We start from the raw sequence: 13,661 nt of genomic DNA, 5'->3' as shown, positions 1-13,661 counted from the left end.
GGTAGCACGTGTTGAGGGGCAAGGATGCACAAGTGCAGGTAAACTGCCCTGGCCCTTAACTGAAGGGGGCCCAAGGTAACATGACTACTAGGATAACTACCTCCCTCGCGCTAAGGTGTGACTACCTGCGATCGTTAAAAGAGGGCTGGTCCAGTGATCACTCAGGAAATTGAAGTGCTTGGCAACAGAGGGCCCATGTGCCTTAACACCCACTGCTCTGTGCCTGTTGCTAAACAAGATTCAGTAGAAAAAACTTAGATGCTTATCTAGTATTTGACGAGATATTTATTTTGTGAAATAATGCAAGCGATTGTAAATCCCCACATACCGTTGAAGTGCAATAGAGTACAGTCATGTGTGATCTCTACACAGTAGTGCATCTAGTCCTTTGCCTTTAGTTATTGCACAGAAATATAAAGACCAGTGTAACAAGACATGCGGACTGACAAGCAAATTGGCCTACACAATGAGAAATTAGAACAGTACACCAGCTGGAATGGTCAAATAATTTAAATGAAATGGTTTAATAGTGTAATTAAAGTAATCGAATAAGGGTTCAAATATTTTTTCAATATATTAATTTAAAGTCATGTTCAGGCAAGGTGCAGTTTTAAAAAAAAAAACCACTATTAGCTTAGTCCACAGATGTAAGATCAAAAGTTACCCAGGGTAATTTTGATGTTGAATGAAGCTTTAAACAAAATCATTTTAAAGTACTTCTCGAAGCAAATTACACAATTAGAGCCTCCACACTTGTAAACTAAACATTCTGACACAAATGCACAAAATAAAGTTGGCAACATTGAAGAAATGTCACATGTTAATTTTGAGATGTAGTGTCTGGTGTTGAGCAAACTTGGTCTTGACTCTCAAAATGATAGCAGTTCTCTGTTTTGGCCATCAGAAGAGGAAACTGCCCATAAAACATCCCAACCAATTAGATCAACAAAGCATTTAGATGCTGACATAAAGCTGCTTGGAGCACACTGGAGGTGCTAGGTGGGAAGGTGGTGGCTATGGCTTTCTGGCCCTGCCTGATCTGGTCATGTGCGGTGTTTGACATTTTCAAATATGCTCATGTCAGGAAACCATTTGGGATTCAATAGAACCAGGTGATTGTACCTCACTGGTAAAAGGCTTGGGATGGTTTGATCTCATGGCTTTGCCAAATGTTCACAGAAATCCCACCGTGCCCACCCCAGCTGATAGTGTGTTGGTGTATGTTCATGTTCTATGGCTACTTGCTTCCAAAATGCACAATTTAATATGAAGAAAAGTTGCTATGCATATCTCATCACCAATGAAATAGTTCACAAAATTCCACTCCCCACCCTCCACAAGTTACCACATTGACATTTTCAGAGTGTGGAGGGCTGCATCACACATCCAAATGGTAGAAGTGAGAAAAGGTTCCATTTGTGCTCTGGCTGCCTAAGGAAAAGCTTTGGAGGGGAAGAGGCAAGGGGAAGCCTTCCAGTTGCAGCTTTGCTCTTAATGTGCTCTTCTGCTGCCACAAGAACTGGTCGACTTGAAAAAGCCATAGTTGATCACTGGTAACCTCTGGTTCCACCGTGGTGATTCTTCCTGTCTCTGCTGAGTCAAAGCTTTGCAGTAGGCAATCAGACACCAGCCGCTGGACATGTGGAATGACACCTCACAGTGGGATGGGCACTGGCAGGAGGGCAGAAGCTGTGGCACAAGGAAAAGCCAGTGCTACAGCACAGATGGCAGCTAAGAACCCCACACCTTGAGCTAGATCTCATAATACTGGGAACGTCAGATCTTCACCCATCACAGCTGATCAGCAGCCTCCACAAGAGGGTCTTTGAGGAAGCAGGAAGTGGAGCGAGGGTCCATGGCTGAGTGCATTATAGGGATATAAACATCATCCATGTTTGGCATGACAAAAACTTTCTGTAGGAAGAAAGAACAGCCATGTGGAAGACTGCTTTGTTTTCTCGGGCTATAGCCCTACTCTTCTGATAATTTAGGCTTAAACATGCTTTAAAAATATATTTGTAACAACTTCCTACACATTCCAAACTAATTCCTCTACCATATTTAGAAAGAGTTATCGCATCAGTGCATGAACACAAGAACTCAATAAATTCAGCCTTGAGGCAGAAGCGACCTTCGATTTCATGTACATATAAATAAAATTATTCATTAATTGATAAATGGACTTGACATTAGTTTAAGAGAACTGGCTTAAGCTGCTCAAAATATTTCTAAATTACTATGTCCAGAACGCATATTCCAAGTGAATTTATCCATTCAAATCAACAAAATGTAAGCAAATATTTTTAAAAATCAGAACCAGACAAAGCTATATTGGAAAAAAATCCTACTGTAGTCAATACCCGAAGGATAATCAATGATTGATAGTGACGGTGCTTTGCCTATCTATTATAAACTGGCTTTACATAAGCAAATTTTGGCAATGCATTCAATCTCCAGTAACTCTCCCTTATAAAAGCATAAATGAAAACTTTTTCCCAGGTGGCTATGGGAAAACGCAGCAGTTACCTTTCAACTTCCCAGCTTGCCCCAGAAACACCAGGCACCAATCTCTGTCCCCTAGTCCCTTCTTTTGCTCTTTGTACTCCAATACCCTTCAAAGAGACCCACTCAAATTCCTAACGTAGGATTTAGGGATATAAGCAAAAGGAAAAAAACAAGGCAAGAAGTGTCTCCCATAACTAGGTACTCACCATTTGGTGATAATATTAAGCTTTCTAGAAACTGTTTTTCAGTTATATTTAACCTATAGTCTTTATATAATAAAAATATAGTTTTTATAGGCAGTAACTCAAAATATACCACTGCAAAAATACGGGTATTCTAAAGGCAAAATTCAGTACAAAATAATTGTTTGCTAATCTATAAAACCTTGAAAGACAACTGTGCCTCAAATATCTGATAAGACTTTGATAGAAACAGCTCATCCCAGGGCCTTGGCTACACTGCTATTAACCTTTTGGTGGCAGAATGCAGAAGACAGGCCTGGAGAATGAGCTCAGGCTTAGAAAACTCCCAGATTGCCCTAGAAGATCCACAGGGGAGGGGCAGGCTGGATGCGTCTCTGGACGCCCAGGGTAGGGGCAGCTGTCCATGAAGCGTTTCCATAAGAACTGAACAAACAGAGCACGGTGGCTTGTCACACGAGGGCGGGGGCAACTTCCCTGACCGTGGTGAGTGCTACGAGCTGGTCAGTTCCAGGCCCCACAGAGTCCGAAGACATTCTAGCAGGCGGCCGGCTTCACCCTTGCCAGGCCTACTGGTGTAAGACAGTCGTTTTGCTCCTTGACCCCACCTTTGGGGTTTCCTCTGAAGACAACAGTGTGCTGTGGGTGAGTTTCAGGGGTTTTTGAAACTACTCGAAATGTTACACCTGTTTGATCATACGTGCACTTTCCTGGGACAAGGGGCCTCAAAGGAGGATCCTGACCCACACGAAGTGCAGAAGCTCAGTTCCACCCAGAGCTTTTAGACTCAGTGTGAAACACTAGATGACACTGCAGGTTTACCTGAAACTCTTGCTCCAGTTTCTTCTCTATCCAGTCTGTCACATGAACTAAAGTCACTTCTCTCTCTCCAAGTTTTGGCCGCGCTTTTAGCTCTACATATGGTGGCTTCCGGAAACCATACCTTTTTAAAGAAGACAAGTAATAACCACATTTAGAAGCAAAGGAAGGAAGTAGACAAGTACCAACAGCCAACATTCCTTCTACACAGGCCTACATCACTACTTAAATGTTCTCTTATTCTGAAAATCCCCTCTACAAAATAATACAGCACAGCAAGTACACATGTGAACTCCCTGTGTCCCTGGGCTGTGTAGGCTGTGATGATCTGAGAACAGTTCTGACAAACTGGGAAAGCCAGGAAGTGCCACTGGAAAAGCCTGTGTGGCCTGGGCTTTGTTTTTCATAGCATGGCAACAACCTTTTTTGTTTCTATTTTTATAGTAGTATGTACGTTACAAAACCCAAAACGTGCAAGTGTATGAAGCTGGATGTGAAAGACACTGCAGCCTCTCTGAATCTCACCCCTAAAAAAGTGACCAGTGAGAGAAGTGAGGTCCACTTTCCCCATCCTCCCAATATGCATATGTAAACAGAACATTCTATAACCTGCTTTTCATCCCACACTCCATGCCACGATTATTATGGCTTCTTGATGGAGCAGACTGGCACTGATGGTAAAGTATCCAGACAAGAGCCTGTGCTATCCACTTCAACCTGTCCTGGACCAGTGTTTTAAAAAACACACTAAAAATGTCAAATAGCTATAAACGTTTCTACATACTCAATATCTAAACTTATCTCTGTGGATCGATAACAAATAGTTCAGCATTCATGCATGCGTTGGGTAGCATGATGCAAGAGGCCTTCAATTTTACCTCTCACTGAGCAGTGGCATTTATAACTGATAAAGCTTAAAGCTGAGAAGGAGAAGAAATGTATCAACTCTTAGCATTTAAAAACACATGGAATTAGGTTTGGAAGACTGTACAGATAGGTACCAACTGGTTATATTTGGATAAGGTTATAGGCTTTTTTTCTTACTTTTTTCCAATGAAAATATTACTTTGAAAAAGTAAAATCTAAAATGGTATTTTCAAGTTTTTACTGGGAAACACCAATGTCATCATTAAATGGTTAGTCATTTCAAAAATCTTCGGATCATTCCTACAAACCCTTCTGAACACTAAGGATGGGGACTGCGTGTTGATGTCCCTCTCTGATAGGACAGAGCTACCTTTCTCATACGAGTGTTGTTTACGGTACAATGAGGTCTCCTAGGTAACCCCCGTATATACTTATGAACATTTTACAGGACTTTGAATATTGGTTTTAAGTTGAGATTCGCAGTGATTTTTTTCCTGTTGGACCCATTAGTAATTTATTTCCATGATTCTCGTTCCTGGCTTAGTCCCTCAACTCCTGAATCCTGGGGGCGGGGCTAGGCGTAGCTTTATTTTTAACAAGTCTTCAAGTAACTGACACGCAGGTGAGACTGAGAACCACGGGTTCATGCAACAACAGCGCTGTGCACAGAATGACGACAGTTACCAAGTGCACATGCTCCCGCCTCCTGAACATCCAGGCCTGGCCAGGGAAGGTTCCCTGACCTCCTGGGGCTGCTGGACGTGTGACCACTGCCTGTAAAGTGGGGATAACAATGGCACCTTTCTCCACAGGATGCTGTGAGGACTGACCAGGGCGGGCAGAGACTAAGAGCTCTACAAATGACAGCTGTTTTCACTGGTGTGAAGAGTTGGCTCTAGAGAGGAGACAGATCAATAGAAAACAGCTCAACCCATAAACTTCACCTACTGACTTAAACTCTTCCTAACATGTGAAGATGAATCTTTATATGCGAATTAACCACTCAGAGAAGAAAGGAGAATTGGGTTTACAACTAACATTAAGGTTCCACTGAAAACGTCTGAAAGTGCTTCTGCCCAAGAGAAGGTACTTTCCATAAAGTCAAGGGTAAGCAGGCTGGGACTTTTACAGCCACGCAACAAGGGGAATCACTTGCTGTCCCTGAGGGCCTCTCTACGCACCATATCCGGTCAGTTGGGGGAGGTGGAATGTTGACCGCCAAAGTTCCTCGACATTCTTGTACTTCTACGGTTAGCAGCAGGGGTGTATTGGAGACTTCTTCAATCTTCTTTTTAATGAACTCTGTCTCCGTTGCTTTTTGGAAATATTTTGACTTGGTAATCTTATCAACAAACCTCATAATCTTACTTGTTCGATGACCGCCAACATACCTTTAAATGAAGGACACAAGCGAACGTTAGTATGAGCTTTGCTCCTTCACAAACAAAAACTTTGTGGCTCTCTACTCACTTTAGACCAGAGTTTCCCAGCTGCAGCACCACAGACATTTTGGACTGAGTCATTCTGTTGTGGGGCTGTCCTGTGCATCACAGGGTGTTGAGCAGTGTTCCTGGCCTCTAGCCTCTACCTACTACTATGTCATTAGCACACTCCTCCCAGTCATGACAATAAAAAATGTCCCCAAGCGGGGGGCGGGCAAAATAATCCCTAATTGAAAACTACATAAGGTGTAAACATCACACAGAGCTGAATCTTTACAATGGAGAGTCAGACAAAGTTCTCATAGGGCAAAATGAGAAGGCAACTCATGTTTATAACCCTCAAACTGCTGAATACAAATCCAGTGTCCTCTTAGAGAAATCTCACCATCTGTAGATGGCAATAAGAAATCATATCGCATCGACAGGGACACAAAACAGTTTTTAACTGACTGCCTTTTAGGTGGCGTCATACCAACTTTGAATGACAACTACTTTTTAAAGGGCTTAGGAAGTTCTAAAAAAAAATGCTACATCAAGCTGACATGCTAGCAGGTGAAGAAAGCAAGCTTTTCTATCAGGTCATGTCTGCCATAAGAGAGGATATTTGCTTTTTAAAATCCTCCACAGTTCCAGATATCGAGAACACTGTGTGTATGTGTGCAGGGAAAGGCAATCGTTCCCAAGAAGGTCAAGTGCATAGATTTAATGCACACGAACTTTAGAACTAACTCCTCAAATGTCTGGATTCTCTTTTCACGTCCTGGGATTTCAAAAATGAATAGGCTGATGTTTTCTTACAGATGCTTCTGGCTTCTTTACAATCTTAGTTTCTTCAACTCACTAAATAATTTAAAGATCTGTACAGAGAAACTGTTTAAGCACTTTGATCATTCCACAGTCCAAGTAAAGGCAAAGAGGGGCCCCAGAAATGAAGTTCTTGGTCCAAAAGATCGGCTAAGTGATCCACGTTTTCAAAACTCACCAAAGAAATCACCCGAATGAGTCAGCTTTGTAGGAACTAGCAGCTCAACAGAAGTGTGACCCAACTAAATGAGGAGTAATGCTCTCCACAGAGCACCAGGGGGTGGTGTTGTATCATTTGTGCTCCTTGTGATAAGACACACCCTTCAATTCTATTATTTACTCCAACTATCATTCAGAGAAAGCCATATTGGTTGGGACCCTCTTAAGTAAGGAAAGCTGTATGGGTCTTTGTGCTTTGGGATCTGGAATTTAAACAAGCCACTGACTTTGGGTTATTAATGCAAAACCATCATTCAGTATGAAGGAGGAAGGAAGATCATAGAGGAAGAGGGGGAAAAAAGCTCACTCCCAACTTGCTGCTTTGACCCTTGGAGACCTCAGAAGCTGGATCCACTCACCCTTCGGCCCCTGGGAGAAGCGGTTTGTCTCCCGCGCTGGGCTCTGGAGCATCGTCTTCATCGGAGGAGCCAGCACTGGAGGACTCCTCGTCGCTGTCGGCCAGGCAGTATGCCCTGGGCCTGCAACTGAACAGGGCACAGTCACCACCGCAGCCTGCCCATCACCCAAGCTCTGCTTAGAAAGAGAAAACACGCTCCACTGCCACCACCACTACACATCATCGTTCTCCCCAGTCCATCCGAAAAAGAAGAGACCCAACCCAAGAGTCTGCAGACTGGCTTGGTTACCCAGGAGACGCTTCAGCACTAAGTCCCCTGGGAGGATCACGGAGGACTTGGGCTTGTAGAGTGCAATTCTGCGCATGCATCACAACAGGTGGTGGGAGTTTGGTGCAGCTGACACGAAACACAGTAAGTTCATCAACAGTGCAGCAACAGCCAAGTGGGAGGGTGAATGGACAGAACGATGGTTGCAAGGGTGGGGTGAAGCTTGTGCCGGAGACAGGACCACCTCTCACTGATGACGGGGATGTTCCGGCAAGTCCCCCGACTGTCTGAGTTCAACAACTATGATGCTCTTTGACCCAGTAAACTCCAAATTAGTTTTGATTCAAGACTCCTTCCTAGTGCAATTACATATCTTAACCCACACCTGGCCCAGCTCCTGAAGGTCACAGAAAAAGCCAGCTACCACAGGGCACAAATCTCAAGGAACTCTAGGAAGCAACTAACATGGGAACCCAGAAGCTGTCCTGGAGAAGTACACTTTTAAAAACCATTTTAAAAACAAGGTACTAGAAAGCCTCATTGGGGAGCAATATCCCTCATTAATCTGTCCAGGTTGGAGACTGTCTCCACAGGCATGGGGGTCGCTGGGGGCTTCCTGGCTGAGCTTCAGCCCCACGGAAGGGAGCACCCTCCCCGGGTGGTGGCTGTGTTTCAGGGAGGCAGACAGGCAGGGCCCACCCATGTCTGGGGCTCAGAGACTTAACTGGGACAAAACGAACACAGGATAGAGTAGTCTCTGAACACTATTATGCAATTAAATGGTCACAAAGCAGACAGAGGCTGGGTCTTGTATTTTTGATAAGGATAAAATCACCAGGACAGGGAAAGGCAGGGGAGTCGAGGCCCTATCTCCCTGCAGCTATAATCCTTTGGGGCTTGCCTCTGCTGCTGACCTTGGGCCACCAGAAGAAGCCTATCGGGGCAGTCACTTCCCAGCGAATGAGAGCCAAGGACACTCAAGGGCAGAGCACAACGCCCAGTGTGGACTGAGGCCCAGAAGAGGCCCCAGCACTGGGAGGGCAGGACTGAAATCTCCGCCCCTGAAACGGGAGCCTGGCTGTAAGAGGACCCTGCGAGTGTCCGCCCTGGCAGGACACCCGGGTCCTCAACCCCAGCTCTGAAACATTAGAGCCAGCGCTTCAGCCAGCGGGCTTGAGTGTGTTAAAGGGCGACTCCCTCTGCAGACACGGCCTCTGGTCCCCGACCACGGAAACAGCAACGGCATCCAACTTGTCTGTCCTGCTTCCCTCAGAGGCCTGGCTGGCCCCGGAAATGATGTGCGCTCACTGGCCACAAAGTGACTTTGGAGCTTTCCATGCTTAGGCGGCTCTCATTAGAGCTTCTTTTAGTTAAAATGTACACACCAAAATATGACTTCCAAGAAAGCCTCAACTGTATCGAGATGAGGAAAGTCAGGGACACAAATCCCCAAAGATAACACAGCCATCTCAGAAACGTGTCTTACTTCTCCACCAGTAAAATGACTGCTCCCTGGGCTCAGACCTAGAGCTGCCAAGTAAGGAATCTGTGTCCTGCTCCCCATCCGCCCAGCGCAAAAGCTGCCTCGAGACCTGGGACCACAGTGAAACCTGCTGAGCCACTGGCCCCTCTGGTCCCCACCAGTATTTGTCATCTGGCAGCCTCCAGACCCTGGGCAGAAGATGCCAAAGGCTGAGCACTGCAGTGAGTCTCAGGTTCCTGAATTAATCCTCTGCAGGACAGATTCTGTGGCTTGAAGTTAATAAGTTAGACGATGCTATATCAGTTAAAGTAGATCAGATGACGTGAAATTCTGATTTTGACCAAATGTTACCTCTAATCTCTGCAGGGGGAGCTATATTATGTGGCACCCAATACTAATTAAATATGCAACTTATTGTTTGGCTGATAGTTTTATAACGGAACATGTATTTTATGAGCTCAACCTTATGATGTCATCATGAACTTTGAGGAAAGACACACCACACATCCTTATGTAAGATGTGCCTTAGATGAAGGCGATATCCTTTCAAAGAGCCACCTTAAAAGGATTATTCCAGTTTTGCTGCCTCTGCTAAAAATCTTTCTGGAAATGTGCCTGGAGTCAGACACATAAGAAAAACAGAATTATTTTATCACTGATACTCTGTCTCGGACCAAACATTTTATTTCTTGGTCTCATAATCACCACTGCCTCTGAACGACTCCTTGCAATTTCTCAAAGATCCAATTCATCTACAAAGCAGGATGATTTGCGGCCACTCAGGACAGTTAAAAGAATGTCACAGAGTCCAGAGGCAATTCTAAAAGAGCAGCTCCAAAAAAATGCTTTAAATGAAGGACACATAATTAGATAAAACAGCCCAGTGTGGTGACTGCTTTGTAGGTGACCACACTCATAAGCATATATTCATTTTCTTCTATTTAAGAGAAATCCGCCCCAGGCAGCTGCCACAGACAGACACACACGTGCGTACATTTAGAGAGCCAGACCTAGTCACGGGGTGGGCTGCAAGGACTCGGGTCCCAAAGCATCAGGGGCCTCAGGGTGGGGTGGTGGTGGTTTGGGGCATACTGTGGACTAGTGACCCAACACTAGTGACCCGCACAGGGCCTCTATACAGGGACTTGCATGCCAAGCCCGGGCTGCAAGGGCAGAGTATGAAGAGGCCAAGCGCCTTACTGGAAAGGCCCCACTCCAAGGCCACCTTTCCTTCAAGCAGCAGCCAACGCGGGGAACGCCCTGCCAGGCTCGCTGCCCCTCCTCAGGCCATCCGAGAGTTGAGGCTGCTCAGCTCACTCACTACCAGATTCCACTGAGTATCTTACTCCCCAGAGTTACATCAACTACTTATGTAATAGGAAGACTATCTGGGGAATAAAAAAACGAAAGGAAAAATGTCTGCAAATATAAAGTCTACACACTTTTCAAAAGGAAAAGGATTTCACTAGAATAAAGGAACAGATTTCAGTTTCTCATGATCGCCCTCGGGGTAATAATATGGAGATGTGAAGAAACTTCCTACCAGTAAGTAGAAGCATCATCTCCTGAGACTCCCTAAGGGCACGATCATTTGCACACTTGAAGGGGGACAGGAATAAGCAGGGAGACAAAGCAGAGGCCTCACCAGGGCGGGACAGCAGGGGAACAAGCCCTGTGGAAGCGAGGCCCTGGACTGGCAGCCGTGGGTGACAGGGAGGGCCAGGAGGAAAAGGGCGGCTGCTGGCCATCTCTTTAGATGCTGTTGCTCTCAGGAGAGGTTTAATACTAAGGAAAATGTCCGCATCAAAGATTACATGCTTAATAACAGCTACTGTGCATAGTGACTATCTCTCATGCACGTAGCCTCAGGAGGATTCCATATGCTCAGGGCTGAGGAGGTGAAGAAGTAGATTCTAGAATCACTTCTGCAATTAGGGTCTTAGCTATGGATGGGCCTTCAGAGGCTCTCGATGCTCCCAGGAATTGTGAGCCAAATGGCACACGTGCAGGCCTTTTCTGGGAGAAGGATCCAGAGCCCTTAGATTCTCAAAGGGTTCCTTTATGCAAAAAAGGGTTAAAGACTCATTTTCCCAGGCCTTTTTCTACCAAGCAAAATGCTTTTAAAATGAAATGACAGCCAATTACACATCAACATATAATTTAACACCTTCATAGGAGGGAGCAAAATATTTTATACCAGACTCTACTGGGAAAAAATGGTACTTCGGAAATATATTACAAAGTAAATATAATACCATCATATTCCAAAAGCAGAGGACATTTTTAACGCAGTCTACAGAAGCACTGCTTACTCAGAAACATGTCCATCCTCTGAGCACCCGGAGTTTATGAACTCGAAATTGTGCCAAGAGAGCTGCGTAACAGTGAACATGAATGCCTAGGTGGTGAGAATCTCAGGGACAAGGCTGTTTTGGGGCCCCACATGCTGCCCAAGACCCCCCCTTTCCAGTGGAGTCCCAGCAGCTGGGCCAGCACAGGGCTGTCTCTACAAGGGGCTCCTTGCACAAATGCTTCTAACGGGTGTGCTCTGTCATGCTCCTGTTTAGTAAGAGCTCATGTTCAAGACTGCTTCTGCCTGATGCGCTTCATGTTATAGGGCAGCTGGTTCTGCATATCTACGGTCATGAGCCTGGACTGATGATGCTCAGGTGTGCATGGCAACAGGTGGGGGCGTCCAAAAACAGAAGTTGAGTGTGACTACAGGACAAGATCAGGACCCTGGCAATTCAAATCAGGGAAGTTTGTAGGACTCTCTCTGCCAGGAAAGCCTCTTAAATCCTCCTGATCTCAATCTTCTCGGGTCTACAAACTTAGCTCCTATGTCCAGGAACATAATGAAAGGACAAACTTCCTAGGGGCGTCACATGGGACCAGACAAGACTCGGCAATGACAGGGCATGAAATGCTATGTGGAGACTTGATAAATACCACTCACCAGAAAACACAATCCACAGATTGCCGAATCCAAACACATATTAACAAATAACAGAAAAATAAAAGGAAAATAGCACAGATACAAGTTAGATTGTATACAGCACATGAAATTCTCCAATATTAAACAAAGGAGCATTTCATTAAGTAACCTGGATAAATGAGAATAATCTAAATAAAAAAACATTCTCAAATGTATGCCCCGACACCCCCATTCACTATTACTACAATATGAATAGAAGTAGCATGTCAGTATCATAACTAAGCAAAAATCTAAGTCTATATCTTTAATTTAGACCCTGAGAAGGTGGCTCCTTGTTGAGTTTTCCTGTTGTTGTACTGTTAATTCTATGCAAAGGGGCTAGAGATGTGAGAAGCAGAAACCAATTAGCATTTTTAGTTTGGTAAAAACAATTATATAATTTAAATTTGTAGTCAGAATCAGTCATTTTAAAAGTGCGTGGGAATGTAAAATTTCCAGCTTATCCATTCTAGGTATTCAATAGAAAAAAAATCGCGCTTCATTAATTAGTTCGCAAATTTGGAATATTTACTGAATCAGGCAAACTCTGGACAGTGGACACAGTATCTTCTACAAAGAGAGGCATTTACTAAGCAAATCAATATTGTATTATTTAGGGAAAATGAATCTCAAAACACTTCAGGCGCACCCTCTTGGCTACAAAATCAATCGCTAATTATAAATAATTCTGACTGATTAAAGCAGAGAGACCCCTTTGGGACCTTAGCCTTGCCCACACATGGCTGTTTGTGGCAGTAAGTGGGAGGTACTTTCTGAATGATGATTTTATTGTGCGGACGAGCCTGCCTTGCGGGTCTGAGTCAGTGAGGCTTTCTGGGTAATCAATACTATGTGCCCCACTGGCAGCACTGAGGCCAAAAGGCGCTGAGCAGAGATGAGGACTCACAGTCTGCAGGGAATGAAACTAGGGGACCGTTCCCTGAAACCCTCTGTGGTCCAGAAGCGCGTACAAGGAAGCTCCCTCAAAATCCAAGACCATTACACATCTCATCTGCTTCTCCAAGGCCAGAGGGAGGGGTCGGTTCCCCAGGGTGGGATTAGTAAAGTCGTATAGCCCCTTACCCTTCTTTGCCAATTTCTCCAACCTTCAGGGCTTCAACAAGAGGCTCTTTACCTAGTTTGGTCAAATTCATTTTGGTCTCGAGAGTCATCAGAAAGGACCCATTGTAGGACATTTCCAAATCGATCCAGAGTCCTGGAGAAACGGTGAAAAAACAGAAGGGTTTCCCCCCCGCCCCAGAAAAACATGACTATAAATGATAGTATAAAAATTTATATTATAAAGTATCTAAGTAGGTATCACACTGAAAGTCTCTATATATGTCTTCCTATACTACTACCAAGGCATGTGAGAGGAGACTGAAATTGACAAGCTTCTGGAAATGGTTCAAACATTTGGTACATTGCCAGCATTTCAACAGCCATTAAAATGGTCACAGTGAGCTCAGTGCGCGTTAGCAGGGGAAGGGTCCCCATTCTCTGGTTCTTCTCACATTTAATAAGACGTGCATTCCCAGCAGGAGGAAGGCTTGAGCCAGGGCAAAGCCAGGACGAGGCCTGCTGTCATGAGGCAGAAAAGAAGTGCAGAGACGTCACAGCAAGCTGGGCTGCTCTTTAAAGTCATGTGAGAACTGCCATCTTTCTTAAATTATCTAATGTTATGGGGGTGGGGGGCACAGGATAGAAAATGGTTCGGAGTTA

General features: G+C 44.7%; 1 protein-coding gene across 5 annotated transcripts in view; it reads right to left on the bottom strand.

Annotated features, from left to right (window-relative positions):
* Positions 1–267: 267 nt before the first annotated feature.
* The window catches only part of TEX2 (testis expressed 2), a 97,240-nt gene continuing 83,846 nt past the window's right edge, over positions 268–13,661 (bottom strand). For 3 of the 5 annotated variants that reach the window (XM_039859415.1, XM_039859414.1, XM_039859416.1), the window contains 5 exons: positions 13,023–13,155; positions 7,216–7,341; positions 5,573–5,782; positions 3,528–3,648; positions 268–1,914 (listed from right to left, as the gene is read on the bottom strand). In XM_039859415.1, coding sequence (XP_039715349.1) covers positions 1,792–1,914; positions 3,528–3,648; positions 5,573–5,782; positions 7,216–7,341; positions 13,023–13,155 — 713 coding nt within the window. In that variant the 3' untranslated portion in view covers positions 268–1,791. The remainder of the gene's footprint in view (positions 1,915–3,527; positions 3,649–5,572; positions 5,783–7,215; positions 7,342–13,022; positions 13,156–13,661) is intronic. The other 2 variants (XM_039859417.1, XR_005652104.1) reach the window with 2 other exon arrangements.

Source organism: Pteropus medius, unplaced genomic scaffold (genome assembly GCF_902729225.1).
Source record: "Pteropus medius unplaced genomic scaffold, Ma_sr-lr_union100, whole genome shotgun sequence".
Taxonomy (NCBI): domain Eukaryota; kingdom Metazoa; phylum Chordata; class Mammalia; order Chiroptera; family Pteropodidae; genus Pteropus; species Pteropus medius.
Note: the sequence above shows the minus strand (reverse complement) of the source record. Positions and strands in the feature narration are given on the sequence as shown.